At 31.2% G+C, this 22718-nt stretch overlaps 3 protein-coding genes across 6 annotated transcripts; 1 reads left to right on the top strand and 2 right to left on the bottom strand.

Moving 5' to 3' along the window:
• Positions 1-59: 59 nt before the first annotated feature.
• Positions 60-9173, bottom strand: LOC138934753 (putative fatty acyl-CoA reductase CG5065). Of its 2 annotated transcripts, XM_070298804.1 has the most exons (9): positions 8846-9173; positions 7367-7615; positions 6896-7041; positions 6615-6724; positions 4380-4572; positions 3702-3950; positions 1411-1587; positions 357-437; positions 60-258 (listed from the first exon to the last, which is right to left on the bottom strand). In XM_070298804.1, exons 1-9 carry the CDS (start codon positions 9056-9058, stop codon positions 177-179), a joined length of 1500 nt encoding a protein of 499 aa, XP_070154905.1. In that variant the 5' UTR covers positions 9059-9173; the 3' UTR covers positions 60-176. The 2 variants fall into 2 exon arrangements, with proteins under 2 accessions (XP_070154905.1, XP_070154906.1); XM_070298805.1 differs by lacking the exons at positions 60-258; positions 357-437 and adding an exon at positions 1033-1321.
• A 27-nt stretch (positions 9174-9200) lies between these two features.
• Positions 9201-22605, top strand: Sec31 (secretory 31). 2 transcript variants are annotated; one of them, XM_070298798.1, is made up of 16 exons: positions 9201-9217; positions 16141-16362; positions 16657-16859; positions 16934-17253; positions 17368-17471; positions 17561-17806; positions 17938-18216; positions 18325-18696; positions 18834-18951; positions 19038-19343; positions 19425-20611; positions 20744-20839; positions 21321-21389; positions 21529-21777; positions 21938-22009; positions 22069-22605. In XM_070298798.1, exons 3-16 carry the CDS (start codon positions 16657-16659, stop codon positions 22255-22257), a joined length of 3810 nt encoding a protein of 1269 aa, XP_070154899.1. In that variant the 5' UTR covers positions 9201-9217; positions 16141-16362; the 3' UTR covers positions 22258-22605. The 2 variants fall into 2 exon arrangements, with proteins under 2 accessions (XP_070154899.1, XP_070154900.1); XM_070298799.1 differs by lacking the exons at positions 9201-9217; positions 20744-20839 and having other exon boundaries at positions 16046-16362; positions 22069-22603.
• LOC138934751 (polypeptide N-acetylgalactosaminyltransferase 1) lies at positions 11197-15470 on the bottom strand. Of its 2 annotated transcripts, none has more exons than XM_070298802.1 (11): positions 14933-15470; positions 14031-14394; positions 13837-13946; positions 13579-13759; positions 13304-13473; positions 12980-13147; positions 12793-12892; positions 12250-12659; positions 11996-12138; positions 11646-11912; positions 11197-11561 (listed from the first exon to the last, which is right to left on the bottom strand). In XM_070298802.1, exons 2-11 carry the CDS (start codon positions 14198-14200, stop codon positions 11433-11435), a joined length of 1848 nt encoding a protein of 615 aa, XP_070154903.1. In that variant the 5' UTR covers positions 14201-14394; positions 14933-15470; the 3' UTR covers positions 11197-11432. The 2 variants fall into 2 exon arrangements, with proteins under 2 accessions (XP_070154903.1, XP_070154904.1); XM_070298803.1 differs by having other exon boundaries at positions 15162-15470.
• Positions 22606-22718: the final 113 nt, after the last annotated feature.

Raw genomic sequence — 22718 nt, 5'->3', positions numbered from 1 at the left:
ATATATATATATATATATATAAATTATACAATTTATTAAATATTTCATAGAGAGAGAGAGAGAGAGAAAAGACAATTGATTTATAAAAATGGCGCATTTTTTATAAATTAGTAGTTTTTTCTTTTCCTAAAATGTTTAATAAATCGTACAATTTATATTTATATTGTATTTATATTTTAAAAGCATATCCACTTATATATCATCCATAGCATACCAATAGTAACAATGGTTTTAAATGTTGCGACGAATAAATTGACTCTACAATAAACACATTTATTATACTTAATCAATTACTACATCTTACAAATGAACAATTAACATATCTAAAAAAACAACAACGTTCCTTTTACACTTACCTTTTACGATGTGCTTTAGCTGCATTTAATCGATTCATATCTTCGTGGAGAAGATATTTTTTGCCACCTATTATTGCATTCCTCCAAACAATAAAATAAATATTTAACAACTTAAATATTGTAAAATATATTAATATATATCTACTAGTAATTGGCTATCGGCATTTTCGGCATTAAAAGCTGTACTTTCATTATCGTTATTGATATATATAAATCCGATATGCTTAGTTAATTTACTTATCGTGCATTCAATGTTCATTTATACAATATATTAAATTGATTTATATAGATTATTTAAAATATGAAAATTGTTTTTTTATATTTCTTTTAATCCACTATATATTTTAATTATCAATAAGTGCGGTTCTTACAATCTTCTATTTGCTTGTACGTTATAAAATTTAATTTATTCTTGTTTTCATTTGTGTATTCTTTCTTTCGCAATCCGATTAGGAGAATTAGAAATTAGAATGTTACATAAACTAATATATCTTGTATAATATATGTTGTACTTTACGCATGATATGATCTAATATTTTATTTTAATATAAATTCCTTACAAAAATTAGAGAAATACTTCATTTTTCTTAAAAAATAAGCAAAATTCAGACAGCTGTAACTTTATTAAAAATGAACAAAATTTAAATCTAAAGAAAGAGTTTCAAAGCTTAAAATTTCTATTTTTAAAAAGTCACTATTTTTTTAGTTTCTGTAAGTTTGGTAATTTTTACATATAGAGAACTACGAGCTGAACAATATGGGAAATTTTCTTCACACTTTATGGAGCTGTTACGTAACCCCAAAAAATCTATGAAAATTTTCGACTTTCTAATGTAAAAGCTTAAAGTTTTCCTTACAAAAATATTTTTTTTAATGTTTCTAAGATTTTTTTTACTGAGTTAGGGGTGATAATTACGGCCCCCTATTTGAAAGGTCGTTTCTGAAGACATTTTTAACGAGGAACACTGAAAAAATAGTAAAAAAAATTTCCGACCGATAGTTTCAAATTTTTTTCTTCTATTTAAAATCAAGCTTCATATATATTTATATTTACCTGCTATATTTTGTATAATCCATGTCAGACAGATCGATCGAGAACATTTCACGGCTGTCAGATGGTATCAATGACATTAGATTTTGACTATTTGTATTATCAAATTTCCAATCGTTACACATAAAATGTTGCAGAGCACGGTTAGACACATATATTTTCCTCTGAAGTTCCAATAACCTATATTGCATATTATATATATATGTGGTATATATGTAACACACACGCACACGCACACGCCCACGCACACGCACACGCACGCATACACATATATACATATATATACATAAGATAATTTACATTCTGAATAGTACAACTCTTAAGTTATTATTGAATTTGGAGAAGGTTAAATCCAAAACCACCGCAAGTTTTTTAAAAATATTTGACAAAATGTGTAATACTATATTGTTAAAGAAAGCTATTTTTAAAAAAATTTTGCATTGAAAGAATATATGCAAAATAATATTCTGAATTGATAAAAAAAAAATACATATAGGGGAAAGTAGAGTAAAACCGGGTAGGCAAGTCACACCGGGTACCTTTGTTCCTTCGTGATAAGTGCTATTATCTTTAGCTAATTCGTGTTATTAGTTCTAGATTGATCCTTCCCCCTTTGGGGGGGCGGGCTCCACTATCAAAAACTAGGCAAATAAGTTTGTGTTGAATCTCATATTGTGTGAAATAGCAATTGTGGGAAAATATAATATATAATTTTTTATATCTTATTAAATAATATTTATTTTATAAATTATTTATAAGAGGATATATATCTGTCATAATGTTAAAAAATAGCAGTAACATAAAAACGACTCTAAATGTAAACAAAAGAAATTCTTAGCGAAAATATACTGACAGTGACGCAAATGTAAACAGAAAAACATAAACACGCAAGTAAGATATAGTGAAAAGATCATAAAAATAAACGCGAAAATTATAATACACTTCAAAATTGCATATCTCTGAAACCAGAAGAGAGCGCCACACAATTTAAAGTGCGTGTTATTTAGAAATACCCTCTATAATATATGTAAAAATGAAAATGATCCGTGAGATGTAAGTTAATCTGAACATTTACCAAAAATATATTTGTAAAAAAATGTTATCTTTCGAAAATTGTTTAAACTATAAATTTTGTAACAAATGAACAGAAAATGTTTTTAAGGGGCATAGGGCATATTCGTTTAAACCTTCGAAAAATGAGTATATTTTCTAGACTTTTTCGCAGCGTAACAACTTGATAAAAATTTTTAACTCTTTTACAATATTAATACAATATTATTAACTACTTAAATAAAAATTTTCAGCTCAAAAAAAAATTTCTTTTGGGAGTTGTGCGAATATTTGCGCGATGTGCATGATACCTCGGGCTACGTCGTTCGACGGATTGATTTCAAGTTTTGCATGCCAATTTCTAATAAGATTCCACATCTGCTAACGAAGCCTTTTTCAATCCGATTTCCTATTTTTTTGATATAAACAAAAAAAGATGATCTTTTTTTCAAAAGAAATGGATTTTTTTTTTCAGCACGCCGCCATTTTTTCATTTTTTGACATTTTGAAAAAACGCTTGGAAAAAACTTTGATTTTTTTATTTCGGATATGACCTACGAACGTTTTCATGCACAGCTTGCAGCCACCTAAAATTTGGAGGAGTTCTGCAAATATTCCTACAACTTAAAAAGAAAAAATTTTTTTTAAGCTGGGAATTTTTGTTTAAGTAATAATAATATTGTAAAAAAATTAAAAATTTTTATCAAGTCGTTGCTCTGCAAAAAAGTTTACAAAATGTACTCATTTTTCAAGGTTTTAAATGCCCCCTTAATGCGATTAACTTTTAATTTCGTGTATTAAATCTATGATTAAAATTTTTACTGTTTGCAATGGTTTTGCAATTGGACTACATGGGGCAATCGTTCCATTTGACACAGTTTGGCTATACCTAAAAACGAACCGCGTCTGAGGTTCGAAGTTTACCTGCGATAAAAGATTCGATATTTTTAAATGCATTAAAGTTCAAGCTTTCATTTGAACCCGGTTGGAAGTCTTTTACACATTGGGTCCGTCAGCTACAAATTTTTAAAAATGGTAAAAAACGCGTTTTTGGCGGGTTTCGACTCCATTTTCTTCGAAAATCTAACATAATAACCATGATGGCCATTTTGTCTTGTGGATTTGGATTCAACGCACAAAAAACTATAGGAAACTACTTTTTTCCGGACCGCAAAAAAAATTAAAAATTATGCAGACCTGTGTAATTTATATATTTTAAAACATTTAATTTGTTTAGTACTTACATGGGTTGACGTCTTAACAATTTTAAAATTAAATCTATTATTATAGCTGGTAAGATATGCCACAATATTGCCAATACATAATACATTGTTACACTTTCGGTAAATAGTGTATTTGGCGTCCACAGAATTCCTTCTAAAGGTATCTTTTCCGTGATTTTATATCCTCTGTTGCAAAATTCTTGGAATGATATATTTTTTCCATTAGGAGTAGTACAGTTTACGACAAGACATGTGGACTCTGATGTAAAACTAAATAATAAATAATAAATAATATTATAAATTAATTTAATGCAGTATATGCATAAGATTTTATAAAAACTGCATTAGTTTTAAAAATATTTTAAACAAGTTAGATAAAATATATAATTATATTAAGATTGCAAAAATGTCGCATGGTATATATTATTCTAAAATATTTAAAATTTTATTTTAATGTATTTTAACAAATTAAGCATTAAGAATGCAGATGTAAAAAATTTTATTTAATTATTTTAAACATCTTAATTTAATGTTATCCAAAAAAAATCATATTGTAAATTAAAAATTTTTATCAAATCGTTGTGCTGCAAAAAAAATCTAGAAAATGTACTCATTTTTCGAGGTTTCAAGTATCACGAGTATGCCCCCTTAATATAGAGCTAGAGATGTGTTAATATACATATAAATTATTGATCGTACGTTGGCAATCCAAGTTTCCGAATTACGAGAATTATAGTGTTGATGACAGTATCTACTGGTATGTGGTTTGGTGGAATATAGTTACTAGCATAAATTACTCGTAATAATCCTTTGCAGCCGAGATATATTAGCCCTGTAGGACCATTAAAATTATCTATCCATCCTGGAATTGGATCCTTCAACGAAGATACCACTAACAAACAAAATATATTTTTTGGATGATTATTATTAGATTAGTTTGCGAAGAGATGTTATATAATTACTGTAATATATAAAAAGCACGATACATATTTTCTCTTTATGTACATTACCAACAAAACTGAAAAAGAACGATAAAATTGCAAACCCAAAAACCTAACTTCAATTTTTGCTTAATTTAATTTTTAATTATCAGATTGTTGCAAATGAAATGGCCATTTTTGAATTTCAGATTTAAACTTTTATTCGACACATTTTGTATATACTATATCAATCGAAATAGTCTCCGTCCACTTCAACACACTTCTTCCAACGTGATACGTAAGCGCATTAATGCCTTTTACGTAGAAATCGGAAGAGCAAGATGCAAGAAATTCGTTGAAAGTTCTCACTTAAAAAGTTATCCAAGTACTTAAAGAAATGCTTTAAGTAATCTGCCGGAGAAAGCTCAGAAGAATAAGGAGAATGAGGAAGAACTTCGTATTTTTATTATGCTAATTTCTTTACAGTTTGTTTTACAACATACGGTCAAACATTATTATGGAGCAATAACACACCACATCTATTAAGTAATGCCGGCTGTTCAATACGTATCTTTTCTCTTTCCTTATTCAAGAGAATAAGGAGAGGAAAAAATGCGTATTTTTTCGACAGATTACCATTTTTTTAAACGCTTGGATAGCTTCTTAAGTGAGAAAGTATTCCAAATGGAAAGTGATATAAAAAGTGCGTCCAATTTCTTGCATCTTGCTCTTCCGATTTTTACGTAAAAAGCATTAATGTGCTTGTATTACGTTGGGAGAAGTATGTCGAAGTGGATAGTGACTATTTCGATTGATACGGTGTATATAAAGTATGTTGAATAAAAGTTTAAATTCTAAATTCAAAAACGGCCATTTCATTTGCGACAATCTGATAGATACGCAAGTTTAATTAAATATTTAGATGTATTGTTATCTTTAAAATAATTAAATAAATTTGCTTCGCTTACCTAACAATACATTTAAATATTATTTATATAACTCTAACAATTTTATACAAATTCAGCAAAGCACTAATGTGCTAAATGCTAAATCTGAAAATATTTGTAAGATTCCAATTTTAAATGCATATATTTTTTCCGTGCTATTTTTATTTGTATATTATATTTATGTGTGTACGGGTATGTATATGTGGGAAGGAGAGGCTCCAGTTGCCTACATTCCCGATCACCGATCATTGGCTTTGTTTGTCCATAACACTTTGCAACATTGTTTGCTGAAATTTCGGATTTCTTACAAAGCGATTGCCTACAAGCATTATTGCGCACATGTAATAATTAAAAATATGAACGTACGTTTGCGTACATGGCATTATTGCGCACATATATATTGCACATGACCTTATTACATACATGATCACTTTGCACACATATGCATTGTACACATATATTAAAATCTTTGACTAAAAATGCAGACTCTGATATCAAAAAATCATTATTGGAATCCTATGATAGAATCCTTGATCAATCTGATATACAATATACAATATTTCGCGCATCAGAAGCACCGAGATTCGGGTAGGACGGACTTTGCTTCGCGCAGAAAATTGCAAACCCATGTGAAACCGTATGATTATAAATCTCGCTTCGCGTCCGAAGCACAGGATAATGTAAGGTAGATTTCGCTTTACACAGATAGTTGCAAAGCCATATGAAACCGTATAATTGTGGAAACATCGCGGATGATGAAATGTCGCACAGTTGTGTACAAATGTCTTACGAATAAGTGATAGACATTGAAGTAATATGATATTATGTCTTTTGTGTAATTTTCTTATTTTATGTACGACCATATGTACAATATGTATATGTACAATGAAGTCATGCAATGTGCATAGTAAAGTCGTATGCGCAGAAGTTCGTATTTTTAATTATTACACGTGTGCAATAATGCTTGTAGGCAATCGCTCAGTAGCCAAATGGGAATGTCGGCAAACGAAGCTGTCTGCTTGTATGTGTGCATGCGTGTGCGCGTATCCAGCAAAATATCTACGTACCTATGGATGGTCTCACAATTGCACAAGGCAAAGATGAGGAATATTCCTGTATTACACTCTCCGCTAAGTTTTTCGAGAATATATATGTATTGGGAATATTATCCAAGCATCTGTATATAATTTCAAATAAATATGGCAAATAAAAGATTCAAAAATAATTGCAACATTATAATATAAAAAAAATGAAAAAGGAATAATACGAAAAAAATAATTTCATTTTCCAATTAACACATATTTAAAATTTACGTATGATATATTGGATTTATGTTTGCCACACTCACTTAGCTGTAAAAACATTCAAGATATGCTCATCCAATGTCTCCGCCACTTTGATCATTTCTCGCCAATCGGCTATAGGTGAATATATCTTTTCTTCTATAAACGGATTATCCAAATGTGCATATGCTGTGCTAACATATACTAGAGCCTTTAACAGGGAAAAACAACCCATATTAAAATTGTCTCTTGTTCAAAATGCTATAATTATAGAGTTTATAGTAAAAGAATAAGACATGTTGTTAATTTACAATTAATAAAAAAATTAATACTACTATTATGTAAAGACGCATTTCTTTAAAATACCGCAAATATACATAAGCTTGAAAGATATATGTAATAAAAAAAATTTCTAAAAGTAAATGTATAATGATAATGTTAGTATATCGCATAAAATCCTATGTAAGATAATTTATATAATGAAATATTATCAAAGTTTTTATAAATATGCTAATGCAGAATCAATGTAAACTTACTATTAGATTCTTCGTACTTTCAGCTAAGATACATATATCTCTCGTTGATCTGGTATTAGTAAGAATGGCGTACTTTAAACTGTCGTTAAATCTCACGCTTGCCGCGTTATGAATTATTATAGTCACTCTTTCAATCAGCATTTGTCTATCGACAGCCGACAATCCTAAATTTTCTTGACTGGTATCACCAGAAACAACAATTAATTTCTTGAAATTTTTAGGTTGTTCCTCTCGTAATTTATCGTATAACTAAAATTAAAAATTGTTATATACAGGATGAGTCACTTTAATCAATACACGCAAATATCTCGCAAAGTGAGCAAGATGGAAAAAAATATTTTATACAAAAGTTGTAGGATTCAGAAGGGCACACATGATGAAAATATGGGCTTGATCTAGAGTGATCTTTTCAAGGCTAAGTCAATGTGATCGATGTTTTTTTTAATGGAATTCCCCATTTTTATTGCACAATCTTGTAGCTTACCTCGAGAGCTTTCCAAAACACTATAATAAAATATTTTTTCATTAAGTACTTTTTGAGTTATTTTTTATCTTAATCTGACATATTTTGATATAAAATATCTCGTAAAATATTTAGTTTTCAATAATCTTACCGTAATACTTTTATGTACAGAATAATGAGACAAATTAATTAGTGTAAAAAAACAAATAATTGTTTAAAAGATTAATTGTAAATAATTACATACTTTTTCTTAAAAACAATTTTTTTTTTTTTTTTTTGGTATTAATTGATTTGTCTCATTATTCTGCACATAAAAGTATTACGGTAAGATTATCGAAAACTGAATATTTTACGAGATATTTTATTTTTTATATCAAAATATGTCAAATTAAAATGTAAAATGACTCAAAAAGTACTTAATGAAAAAATACTTTATTATAATGTTTTAAAAAGCTCTCGAGATAAACTACAAGTATATGCAATAAAAAATGGAGAGTTCCATTTAAGAAAACATCGATCACATTGACTTGACCTTGTAACTCAAAGTCAAGTCCATATTTTCATCATGTGTCCCCCTCTGAACCCTACAACTTTCGTATGAAACATTTTTTCCATCTTGCTTACTTTACAAGATATTTGCGTGTATTGATTAAAATGACTCACCCTGTATATATAATATTTATAAAAAAATATGCCATAATGATTAAATACTTTTACTCAAAAATTGTAAAATGTTTTTTAACTTTTTCTTACAACTTATTATTTTTAACGTTTTTTCATGTTTTGTCACATATTACTTCTACTTTTCTTTTTCCAATTTTAAAGTCATTAAAATAAATTTTTTATTGTAATAACATTTTCATAATAAAAATTATTTCAAAATTAATTCTTTTTATTACTGTAACAATTTAATGTAATTTCTTTTTATTACTGTAACAATTTTTAACGAAATATTGTATATATGTGTGTGTGTGTATTGCAAAAGAAAATAATATCCATTTCTATATTTAACTTACCGGTAAGTTTAACATTTTATCGAGTCTTTCGTTAAGGCTCAATCCTTTTTTCGGACGCATTAATATAAATATTTCTCGAATATCCGGACAAGTTCTCAGTATTTTCTCGATGAATACTTTGCCCAGAAATCCTGTCGCGCCTGTCAAGAATATACTTTGTCCAGCGTAAAACGTTGGAATTGATTTGGCTGGATCAATTGTATTGTTATCCATCGTTATTAAAATGAAACAAATAGAACAGCGTTAACAACAAAGTAACAGCAAAAAATATATACAATTGTACTTAAAAACGTTGTTGTCTCTTTTAAGTCAATATCGTTACTAAACAGAAGTCAGTCTTTGATTATATATAAATGGTAAAGCACTATGCATGTGAGTAGAATTATACATATCACTAAACCGGATATGCTACGGGTCAAAAAATGAACTATAGCCAAATCATGACATGCAGTTTATTTTAAATTGAATACGTAAGTTGCCTTACGAAGTATTTGTTTGAACTTGGAGACGCTTGTTGTGATATTATGTCTTTTGAATGAATAATCTATTTTATATTGCATATTTTATAATAATTCTATGTTTATTATTCTATTCGATAAATAGTTAAAAATCCGATGTATTTGTACTATTGAAAAAATGATAAATTTTGAGAAGTAGGTAAAGGTTCATCAATTTTATACGTCATCTTATATTAAAGAAATGTCTTCATTTTAATGTCACTTTTACGTCGTTTAAAAGGTGAATTTAACATAACCAGTGATTAAAAAATGATGTTATAATGACGATACCTTGCTACCTGGGATGCGATCATACATAATTATATATAATCATATATAATTATATATAATCATATATATTTGTATATATTTATATATGAGCATATTTCATATATAATTATATATAATATCATATATAATCATATATGACTATATAGGCTATTTTTTACCGGGAATCGTGTACGTGTATAGCAAAACTATTAATTTTGCCTCTTGACTACTGACCATGACTCTTAATTTTTTGAAATAGGAAATGCAATAAAATAGATTATTCATTCAATTTAAATTAGCATGCTAGACGTGATATCAAAGTTTATCGGATATACATATTTTGAATATTTAAATAGGTCAAAGTAGATACGATGACGCAGAAGTATATTTCAACATTGTAACACGCACTTCTATTGTGTTTCAAGAAAACATATTTAATTACATATCTTGATTAAATTATAATATGTATAACTATAAAATGTAATCACGAAAATATATCAAGCAATGCGATAGCGTCGCGACGCCAAGTATATTTTTTTCTTTTGGAGTCTTTACGGGTCTTGAATCTCGTGGCTCGCGGTGATCTGTACGACCAATGCAGCACGGTTACGAACAACATAAACCCTTTGAAATAAGTCATACACGGCAGGGACCGTAAAAAAGACCAAATTAAGTGAGTCGACAGGATTGCTGGGCGCCAGCGACATACGCACACCACATGCTGAAGAAGGTCCAAACCCTGGGACCGAAACGTACAATAAACATATCAAACAAATTATAATCACGCAATGATTACGGCGCTAAGCTCTCAATAAACCCTTCCTTCCGCGTTAAATTATATTATATTATATGACAAAAATAATAATATAATTAAATATAAATAATTTATAAAACTTAAAATTTTATTTATATAAATATTAGACTTGATTTTACATCTTAAGCACATCATAATAAACAAATAATCTTAACTTTTTCAGATATGTAATTGTCCGATTTCTAAACAATCAATTCAATATCTGAATCCCTATGTTGGGATTGTATCAGAAATTAAACTGATAGAAATAATTATACATTTTTAATCTCCTGTTAGTTGAGTTTTACAAGCTTTATATCATTCTCATGACTAAAACTCAAATACAAGATGAATAACGCATCATACGTCGCATAGCGGTAAACAAACGAACTAGCGGCTAAATACTAGTTTTTAGTAAAATTTATAAAATATTGCAGTAACATTTCTCATAAAATATTACAGTGACATGTTCCTATACCATCTCTAGAATATTGCAACTTGCAATATTGTAACATGGCTGTAATGTAATTGAAATGTTATATGTATCAAGAAAAATGTAAAGTCATGTACACCGACACCGACAGGATGTACGTCGGAATTAGCAACATTAATTATGCACATTAATTATGGCATCGACGCATTCATATTCTTGAAATGATGAAAACGATATAAAATAGAATGAGATATATGTATAATAGCGCAAATAGAAATTGTAATGATATAACAATTCAAACTTGAAAAATATATAAAAGAAGAATATACAAGTGATAAATAGTATTTTATTTTTTATTGCACAATTCAAACATTGTCGTGGAGATATCTGTAAATTTCTTAAAAAATATAAAAGTATAAAAATATTAATTTTTTATTAAAATGATAGCCATACATAAATTGTCGTATGGAATTGTGTATGTAAATCTGGGTATCACAAAAAAAGTGTCCATTAATCATTGACAGACTGATAGCTCATTAATGCACTATCTTCTCTTATATCTTCTTCCTTAATAACGTAGTGACACTACAATTATTATTTCCAAAGAACTGGTTCCAAGATCCATTGTTGGTTAAGATTTTTAGTACAAACCGCTACTGCAAGCGTATCATCGTCCATTGGCTGAAGACACATTTCGGAAGGCATGTGTAAAAATACTCTCATCTAAAAATAATTATCACATTGACAATGCAAAATCTGTATTAAGGGTATATATTATTATAGCCGATTTCAGCAGAGATATCCTACTTGTTCATCGTATTGCCATTTTTGTCTTTCACGACCGCTACACGCCATTATTTTCACTTTCGGCATCCTCTGCTGCGTATCTCGTTCTGGTGCATCCAAACATACACTTTCGTCAGTCATTATCACTCCGTTTTTGGTCATCACAAACATCTGGCTGAACATCGGTCGTGGTATGCAGGAGTATAGAACCGCATTCCCTGAAGGTTGCGCGTACGAATTTTTCGCAGTCGGTCGCATAATGCATCTCTTTGTTGCAGCGTGCACTATCTGACATCAATAGGATTATGATGACTGACTAATCATACTTTCTAATGTAAAGAGAGAATGCTAGATTAAAAAATGAGCATTACCTTGCCGAAGAATCGATCGTCCGTAGGAAAAAAATGTTCGGGCCACACATTCTCCAAGTACCATTCAAAACTTTTACATTGCAGTTTCTCACGTAAAGCTAATCTCGAACGAACCTGTTGCTTGTATCTCAATCTAGCTGCCTCTAATAAAATAGAAGGTATAAAACTCCATGAAATCAGAGAGCTATTTCTATATGTCTATAAAATAAATTTATGCTTGTAATGGAATTATAAGAATATATAATTTCATTTACCAGGATTGAACTTGAAATAGAATTCCGCCCATTGATCCATCCACACTATAGCGACTCTGGCAAGATTGCCGTATAAGATATTACTAACGCCGCCCGGGAAAGTATAAGGAGAAGATTTTCGGAAGAGATGTCCGACGTGGGAACAAGGAGCGATTTCAATACTGCCTCCGCATTGCCATGTTCGAAATGACAATTCCAAATTCTCGCCACCCCAGATTCGCATCTCATCATCGTAACTGCCCAATTTAAAGAAATAATCCTTGTTCATAGAAAATAATCCGCCTGCCATAGCGGGCGTTCGAAATGGTTCGACTATGTTGTCGCGCCTTTCCTTCAGCAGGCGGCCATTTAATGTTAGCCAACGAAAATGTAAATCCCAGTTGAATGCACCCCAATGGAGCTCAAACGATCTAAAAAATTAATAAAATTCTTAAACTATATTTACTGAAAAATAAAAATAAATAAAAAAACAAAATCTTGACAAAATTACAATCAAAATATTGCAGTTTATCAATAACTATAAATAAATACAAATAATTTTACCTTGTATAACTGAAAGTATCATCGTTTATTATGTCAATTACTGGAGAGACGACTCTTGTCGCGTTTTTACCAACTGCTTCAAGCAATGGTTCCAACCATCCTACAAATATTACATCCAATACTGATATTATATGTATAGCGAAAGTTTTGTTTTTGGTATTAGCATAATATAATGAAGCTTACCTACCAACCGTACATTCACAATGAGCATCGAGAAAAGTGAGAACTTCGCCTTTAGCATCATTTGCTCCCAAAAGCCTCGCTTTTATTAATCCTATCCGTTCCTTGGATCGCAAAACTCTTATAGGAACACTTAGAATTTTTATGTAATCATCCAAGGAATTTTTCAAAAATTCTAGTAATAGATAATATAAAATAATAATATGATAAAAATATATAAAATTACATAAAAATAATATAAAAAATATTCATTATAAATAAATAAATAAAATTGATAATAAATAAATAAATGTGTACACACGCGCGCGCGCGTGTTTTAATATTTACATACCTCTTTCACTATTATCATCAACAAGAATAATTTCTTCCAACAATTCTCTCGGCGATCTATCGATGACGCTATGCACTGTCCGTAATAGAGTACTCCAAGCTTCATTATGAAATACTATAATAATCGATGTTTTCGGCAGATTGCCTAGATTTGCATATCTTGAAATGCATCTGAAAAATTTTTACAATGGAACTACTTGAAACTTCATGATTAAATAATATCGAAAATCGATATAACAAAAAATTTTTCTTTTATAAGCAAAATAGAATTCTTACTTCTTTTTTCTAACGTCGGGTAAAGATCGATTTAATGGTATCCTATCACTAACCATTAAATTAAATCGATTAATCTGGTATAATTGCTGCATCTTATAAAAATCTTTTGGATGTATTATTACAGGTTCTCCATTTTTACCTTGAAATGGCCATGGGTCAAACAAATTTTTATTTATAACATCTGTAAAGTAAAATAATATATATTTCTCTCTCTTTAAAAAAATTATACAATATTTCTAATATAATTACATCTATTACCTTTTGTGATGTTTGGAATTTTTAAGGAATCTACAGAATCTCCTATGTAATGACCGATTACTACATGAATTCCTCGATGATCGATGTAATCTTTTTGATTTCCATATGACCTATAATATAATAATTCAAATCATTCCGAATTCAAAACCACATTTTTGAATTGGTTTAAATAAATTAACTAAAAGTTTATTTACCTTATTGAGATGAAGTTATCTTGCCGATCGGCACTATTGTCTTGGCTCCTGGACCAAATCAAAAATACGCTTAAGAGTATAATAATCGAGAAAACAATCGTCGCCAGACGACGAGGTCGTTTCAATCTGAACCACATCATGTTACTCGTTATCCATGATATCAATTGCATTCATTTCCTTCCGTGTCAGCAAAAAGTCTATTCAGGCACTGATCAGTTTTGGAAAGTCTTACTTCATTTTTCTTGATTTGCCTCAAATTATCTCAACGAATCTGGCTTCTGTTATCACAGATTTCTCGTGATCAGCAGGTCGAGTCATTGCGATAAAAAAGGAAGATTCCAAGAATTTCTCGCAAGAGTAAACTCTGGAAGAAAGATCGATTGTTACTACTTTGGCTCCAATATCTCAATTTTCGAAATTTCTCTTGTCTCATATTTTTTAAACTTTTTTCATATTAAAAAGGTATAAATTGTATATATCTTATATTTTAATACAATACAAACAAATAATAAAAGTTCTTTAATTTAATATAACTATTAAAAAAAACCACTACGAAATAATTAAATTCCAATACAGCAATACTTGTACTGCAAAGGACATAAATTGACTATTTAAAGATATAATAATTACTTTCTTGAATCATAAAAATTTAAGCTACAAAAGATTGAAATATATTGATAATTTAAAAATTTAATGATAAACACATATGTATACATGCATAAATATTTAACAAATTACAAAATTTTACTATAATATAAATGTAATATTGCAAAATTACAAGTTATCTTATATTGTATAATCTTATATCCTTCGAACATTCAATTACACTGTAACACACTGACTGCTTTTAGATAAAAGCATACATCATAAATACATTTATGATAAAATAAACCATTTATTACCTAAGAATGCAGAAACCGCTAATCACGTTTTATGTAATATCTACATACGTGTAATAAAACGTATGTAACAATTTTAAATAAAAAGAGAGAATTTGGAAACAAAATAAATACTAATACAAGGCAAAAATTGCATGAAGTGGACAAAAAAAAACAAAAATAAATACTTTATCAATTGATAAGATCGCAAAGCTGTATGTATGTATGTAAATAATTGCTAATTAACTCGCACATAAGTTTTGAAAGCGACTCTTTCTCTATCAAATCAGGATAAGGGAGAAACAAGAAATTTCTGATTCCTGACGCCTGACGCCATTAGCGGTTACTTCTTCTTCTTCTTCTTCTTCTTTCTTAAATGGCTGAGGATCAATACAGCCAAAATCCAGCGTATAATGTATACGGAAGTGACGTTAAGTGGTAATACAAAGGCGTTAACAAAAACAAAAACAAAAATCCTCTTAGAAGAGGAGAAAGTCCAAAAAATAAGATCCAAGCAAAGGACACACGCGCAACGCGTCAAAACACGTCCATGCTCAACCAAGGCTGCAGCCATAGACTATAGACATAGTATATCTAGACCGAACGTTTGCCTTTATTTAAGAAGTGGGGGTAAAGATGCACGTAGAAAAGGACATACTCTGTTTCGTGCTCTTTGCGTTCTCTCTCGCTCGCACAGAGCATAGCGCTTTCTTTTGTCATGCGAGTGAAAGAGAGCGCAAGGACAACGGAACAGAGTATGTTCTTTTCTACGTGCATCTTGGCCCTCACTCCCCAGCACTCGATCTAGATATACTATGTACTATGTCTATGGCCGCAACGGAAGTGTGATTAGCAGTTGCGGCATCATGAAGGAAGAGTAAAGCGGGGAGCACACACTTTGGCATAAGCGCATAATCATAAGCATAAGGAAATTGATTGGTCAATTTCCTTATGCATAACGAAATTGACCAATCAATTTCCTTATGCTTATGATTATGCGCTTATGCAAAAGTGTGTGCTCCCAGCTTATCTCGTCGGTGTCTATCACCACGTTCCACGTTTACACGTCACTCCTAATCGGGTTTAATAACATCCGTAGTTCTAAGACTGGCCAATCACAGTCATTCCATTCTTTAGAGAAATAGCTGTGATTGGCCAGTTTCACAACTATACGGATATTATTAAATCCGATTAAGGGTGCCGTGTAACAGAGCTCTATGTCTATGGACAAGTGACGGGAAACGAGAACGCGTGGATGACGTGATACATCAACGAAGCTCCAAAAGAGGGCGATAGCATCGCCAACTAGCTTCACATATCGTACGGCACGACTCGCCACGTTGGAAGACTTTTGACACGGGATACACGTCGTTACCAGAGAATTGTAAATCCGAGAGAGGGACATACATTTCATGTAAAATCTCTGTTTATAATCGCCCAAAAATACCGTCAAGGTAAGATACCGATCTCCATGTCAACGTGACGTATAGAATGACTCGAGAGAGCGCGATAAATTCACCCCGATTTACTTAATGACGGCTAACATTTTTTGACAACATCCTTGTATTTTATGCGATTAATTTCTATTACTCGAGCCTCTGCGCACTCTTATATGATATCAATAACTATTTAAAAACATCTTTTAATACTATAAGAGCATAATAATAATATAAAACTAATCATATAATAGTGTAAGATATTATTTCATAAGACATTAAAGGTAGATTTTTCTTCTATTGTACATACAGATGAAAGTCAAGGAACTGCTGAAGACCGTGAATGTAGCATGGTCTCCACCAGCTCAACATCCCATTATGTTGGCTGCTGGGACAGCAGCGCAACAACTGGATGCGAGCTTCAGTACATCTGCTAGTTTAGATTTGTACTCACTGAATTTACAACAACCTGGATATGAGATGGAACTCCGAGCCAGTGTCCCTAGTGATCACAGGTCAATATAGTTGATGGAAAATTAAATTTAGTTTGTTGCTTAGCCACTATTGTATACATTTATTATTAATCTAGATTTCACAAAATTATTTGGGGATCTTATGGTAATAACCCAGCAGGCATAATTGTTGGAGGTTGCGAGGATGGCACTATAAAAATTTATTCTGCCGCTAAGTTGTTAGCCAGAGAAAGTAATTGTTTGATAAATAGTCCTCATCGACATGTCGGTCCTGTTAGGGCAATGGATTTTAATCCTTTTCGAGAAGAAAACCATTTGGCTACAGGTGCAACAGAGAGCGAGATATATATTTGGGATATTAACACAAACACTCCGACAACTCTTTCCAGAAGTCAACAATCAGAGGATGTCCAACACATTGCTTGGAACAAGCAAGGTTTTTCTGTTAGATTATAATCAAAGAAATTGTATACGGATGCCTAGGAGGAATAGTTTATTTCTATGCAAATCTGAGCTTAAAAATTAATATTATTCTTATTTTATTTTACAGTACATTTAAAAGACATTCTTGCTACCACATTTTCACAATGTTGCATTATATGGAATGTGAAAGAGAAGAAACCGATATTTAAACTCTCAGACACAAACTCGAAGGTACACAATTTTTTTTTATCTTGTCTGATACAATATGTGAGAATATGTTTAGAGAAAATCTTCAAACAATTGTTACATTTTGGTTGTAGGTACGTTGGAAAGTTGCCCAGTGGCATCCAGACATTGGAACACAATTGTGCTTAGCATCCGAGGACGATCAAACACCTATTATTGAATTATGGGATGTAAGGGTTCCAACGTCGCCTTTAAAAACGTTGCAAGGTCATCAACGTGGTGTTCTTTCAATTGCATGGAATCCACATGATCCGGACCTACTTTTGAGCTGTGCCAAGGATAACAGAATTCTCTGTTGGAATCCCAACTCAAATGCACTGGTATGCAATATATATATATATATACATATATATATATATATATTTTTTAAGAAAAATTTATTATACTCAAGTATTAATATATTCTTTAATGATTTATTATACTCAAATATTAATATATTCTTTAATGATAGAATGGTGAGGTGATATGTGAGTTAGCCCAAACAGCTCAATGGAACTTTGATGTGTCTTGGTGTCCAAGATATCCAGGATTAATTGTTGGTAGCAGTTTTGATGGTCATGCTGTTGTGTATTCTTTACTAGGCGGACAACAGCAAGAAATATCCAATAAGATAATGGATTCATTCCCAGGAATGGATCCCTTTATCCAATCTACAGTACAAATAGGAACAACAGCAGTATTAACAAAAGCTCCCAAATGGTTAAAGAGGCCATTTGGAGCATCGTTTGGAGTGAGTTTTTAATTTTGCTTCATAAATAAAATTTATGTGTTTATTAAACAATCATTTATTTATAATAAAAAATAAGAATTATCTAATAAAAATTAATATGATTTTTAGTTTGGTGGTAAATTGGTAATTTTTGAGAATCAATCTGCAGATTTAACAAGCAGAAAGGGTGACTTAAACAGGAAAGTTATTATAGCGCAAATAATCACACAGCCAAATCTTATTCAACGTTCCAACAAATTGAAAGCAGCATTGGAGACTGAACAATACAGTAATTTCTGTAAAGAAAAGATGGAGAAGTCTCCAGATGAGCATACCAAGAAAATATGGTGCTGCGTGCATGCTTACTTTGATGACAATGTGACAAAGAGTATATTAGAATTATTAGGTTACGATATTGATATAATGAATAACAAATTGAATCAGTTTGTACCTCAGGACGACATGACGAATATTGTAGAAGGTGTCTCTAATCTTAACAATGTAAGACTTGACTGATGTTTACATCATATATATATATACACTCTCTCTTCTCCCTCCTTCCCCCCCCCCCTCTCCCCTCTCTCTTTCTCTCTTTCATTATTCTAATATCAATTATGCATCTCTCTCATTTGACTTAGGTACTAAATGGAAATGCTATAGTCAGCAATATTGCTTTTGATACCATTGCACAAGAACAAGGCAAGAAACTATCAAACAAATCTGCAGATAGTACTTACACTATAAATACTTCTGATGGTAATCAGCACATATTGATAGCTCTGTTACTATAATCTAAAAAAACAAAAGGAATTTTTTAATGATTGATTGGCATTGTTTTGTAGATGAGGATGGTCTTATCACTCAAGCTATCCTCTTAGGAAATATTGAGGCCGCAGTATCTTTATGCTTTACTAGTAAAAGATACGCCGATGCTATAATTCTTTCAATGGCCGCTGGTCCTGAACTACTAGCGCGTACTCAGTACAGGTACTTTTCAGAGCATTCTAGTGCATTAAATTCTCTCATCAATTCACTACTTAGCGAGAATTGGACAGAAGTTGTCAAGAATAGTGATATAAAGTGCTGGAAAGAGGTGTTAGTTGGTATATTCATAAATTCCAATACGCAGGAACGATCTGGTCTGTGTGGTAAGGATGCAAGTAAAGTTATAGAAATAATTTTTATCACAATTATTTGTCATATTTCACAACACGAACTATATATAATAGATATGCTCGGCGATCGTTTGGCAACGTGCGAAAACCCCGCTTTCAAAAAGCAAGCACAAATCTGTTACATTTGCTCCGGCAACTTGAATAAGTTGGTTGAAGTGTCCAATGTCGACATCCAAGAAGTGGTGGAATTAGTTGTAATAATGCAAAAAGCCTTGGAGCTCCAGGGTATCAGGGAAATTCATATACAAGACAGAATCGCCTCTGTACTATCTCAGTATGCCGAGATGCTGGCGGCGGAGGGCGATTTAGAGACTGCTCTGAATTATCTCGGAAACAGTCAAGAGCAGAGAATTTCAATGTTAAGAGATCGTTTGTGTAAAGCTTTGAGTTACATACAGGAGCAAAGGAGCGTTGCGAAACCTGCAGGTCAAAATTATCATTATGAACAGACTATACCGAGAAGACCGTCGCAGAACTTGCAAAACGCGTACAATCCGCTGCAACAGCCGTTACAGCAGGCAATACCTACGCAAAACTTGCAAAACACGTACAATCCGCTGCAACAGCAGCCGGTACAGCAGATGGCATCTGTGCAGAGCTGGAACACGACTCCGCTGAAGCAGGTTTACGGTGCTTCTACAAATCAGACACTCAATCCTCAGTTTTATGGAATGCCAACACCTCCTCAACCTCAAACGCAATCTACAATCTACGATCAATATTCCGCATCGCACTCGTATAATCAAACTCCAGCGGCCCAGCCTCCTCTTCCGCCACCTCCGTCGGGTTCCAGTTTGAGTAGTGGCTCAAGACCGTCCAGTGTCGGACCGCAGTCGAGATCAAAATATCTGATTGATCCGTCTGTAAAATCCACTCCCACGTACGGTCAGAGCAGTTTCTCGTCGTCGAATCAATTGTACAATTCTCAACAAATCGCCCCGATTCCCGGGTACCCTCTACAAAACGCGTATCAACCTCAAGTTTCTATGTCGAATACCTATGTCAGTCAACCGCCAAATTACATGAATAATCCTAAAGAACCCGAGCCATACAAGCCGCTTCAGCCGAACATAATGCAGCCTCCGTTGCAGCAAAACGCACCTCAGACTCAAATGTACGACCCTATCAGAGCTCAGCTTCCTCCACAAATGCAAACACACGGGAATGGAAACGTGTATCAATTGCCACCACAAGCATCTGGGTGGAATGACCCACCAAATGTGAAAAGTTCTAAAGCACAGGTAAATCCAATTTCGATTTTATTCAATTGCATTCAGTTTAGTCTTGATTGATAGCTCATGCACACTATTGTCCTATCATTCAAAAGTTATTTACATTATTGATATAAGTATATATGTATTAAAATGATATAGCCAGTACTGGCACTATACAACGCAAACGAAATGTCCGCGGAACATGCGGGTACCAGAAAATGGAAGGCAAAGCATTTAAAAGGTGTAGACATTAAGGTAGCTGATTTCACACTTTGAAAATGTTACATTCTACAATATCTCATTATAATTGTAGAATCATTGCTGTTATTGTTATCTATGTATTCTCCTATAATTCATTAATAAGATTAATCTAACTGAATTATGATATGAAACATTCTTATACATGTGTGATATAAAACTAATAAGTGTGTTGTACAAAGTGTTCAAACTGCTTTGCAAATTTTGAAACTGGTGTCATGCAGATTTTTATCATTTATATTCATATTTTATCATAAATTTTACAAGAATCAATAATTTTTTCGTACATTTATTATTAACATTATCATCCACTTTAAGTATCAAAGTGAATTTTGGTGAGTTGAAAGCTTATACATTTATTTTCACAATGCTATCACAAACGCGTCATCAATTACCTCTGCAAAGTGGCTGAAAATTTTAAGAAAAACCTAAAATAAAGATAAATGATCGAGAATGAAGGATATCTATATTTTTTCAGCCAAAAACCGAATATCAGCCGCAAAATCCAATTTTGCATCCATTGCAAAGTAGTCAACCAGAATCGAGTGTAAGTTTATATATATATATATATACATATAAAAGATTTCTGTATATATTTGTATCTTTTTTTTTTATAGTAATATTTTTTTTAAATATATTTGTACGATTATATTTTAACAAACTGCTTTTTTATTCAACTGTTTTAGCCAATACCACAAGATAATTTCTATCAAGAACATCATTCACCTTATAATGTACAATATGGTCAAGGCATGTCGAATACTGTGCCAGTTAACAAACCAGTTGAACCATTATTACAACCTGCGATGCCTGCTGTTCCTGCAAAATTGGTCGAACCAGAAAAATCTAAAGCACCTATTCCTGAGCAACATATATATCTGAAAACGATACTAGATGAATTAAAAAATCAGTGTTATGAAAATGCAAAGAATCCGGTAAGAGTGACAGTTGATAGTTAACACACATTATATTATATATGCAAATATAATATTCGTAATAATAAAGTAACTGTATCAATTTACTTACATTTTTTTATTATTTTACATATTTTTTATTGTTTAATATTGGATAATCAAATTTGTGTTATTTTCCTAGCAAATCAAAAAGAAGATAGAAGATGTATCTAAAAAACTAGAAGTGCTGTACGATTGCCTTAGAGAGAATAAGGTAAGTCAATTGTACATTATATGCATTATTAAAATTTATAACTATTCTTTTTTTGCCAGTTATCTCAAAATACTTTACAAGGATTACATCAGATATCACAGATGATACAAAATGGCAATTATACAGGAGGATTAGATGTACATACGCAATTAGTATCAGGACCAGATTTTAGTCAAATAGCTTCCTTTATGCCTGGGATTAAAGTATTACTTCTAAGTGCCCTTCAACTAAGCGTTTACATTAGATAGAATCGTATTTAATTGCCCACATTATACATTATACTCGTGAATTTTTATAATTCTAAACATTCTTAACGATATTATTTGTGCATTAACTTTATATAACAATCAGTATATATCATTAATATAGCATAACGATATTCAGAAAAAATCACGCATACCGTTTATTCACATTTTATATACTCTGTTTTGAAAATTGTATATTTTATTAGAGTTCAAAGTAACTTTATAATTTTATTAATTATCAATGATCATTTATTGTTATTTACATATATGCATATAAGGAGATAACGAGATATATTTACAGACGATATCTATATAAAAAATTTCAAGGCAAAATGTGAAGAAAAACTGATTTTAATAATGATATATGTATATAATTATAATATTAAAATCTGTTATGAGAAATAAAAATTAAGAACTTGTTTTTTATAAATCTCAAAATTTTAATTTCCACTTTGTGCTCAATA

Source organism: Polyergus mexicanus, unplaced genomic scaffold, assembly GCF_030449975.1.
Source record: "Polyergus mexicanus isolate NDT 795.1 unplaced genomic scaffold, iyPolMexi1.0 SCAF_7, whole genome shotgun sequence".
Lineage (NCBI taxonomy): Eukaryota > Metazoa > Arthropoda > Insecta > Hymenoptera > Formicidae > Polyergus > Polyergus mexicanus.
Note: the sequence above shows the minus strand (reverse complement) of the source record. Positions and strands in the feature narration are given on the sequence as shown.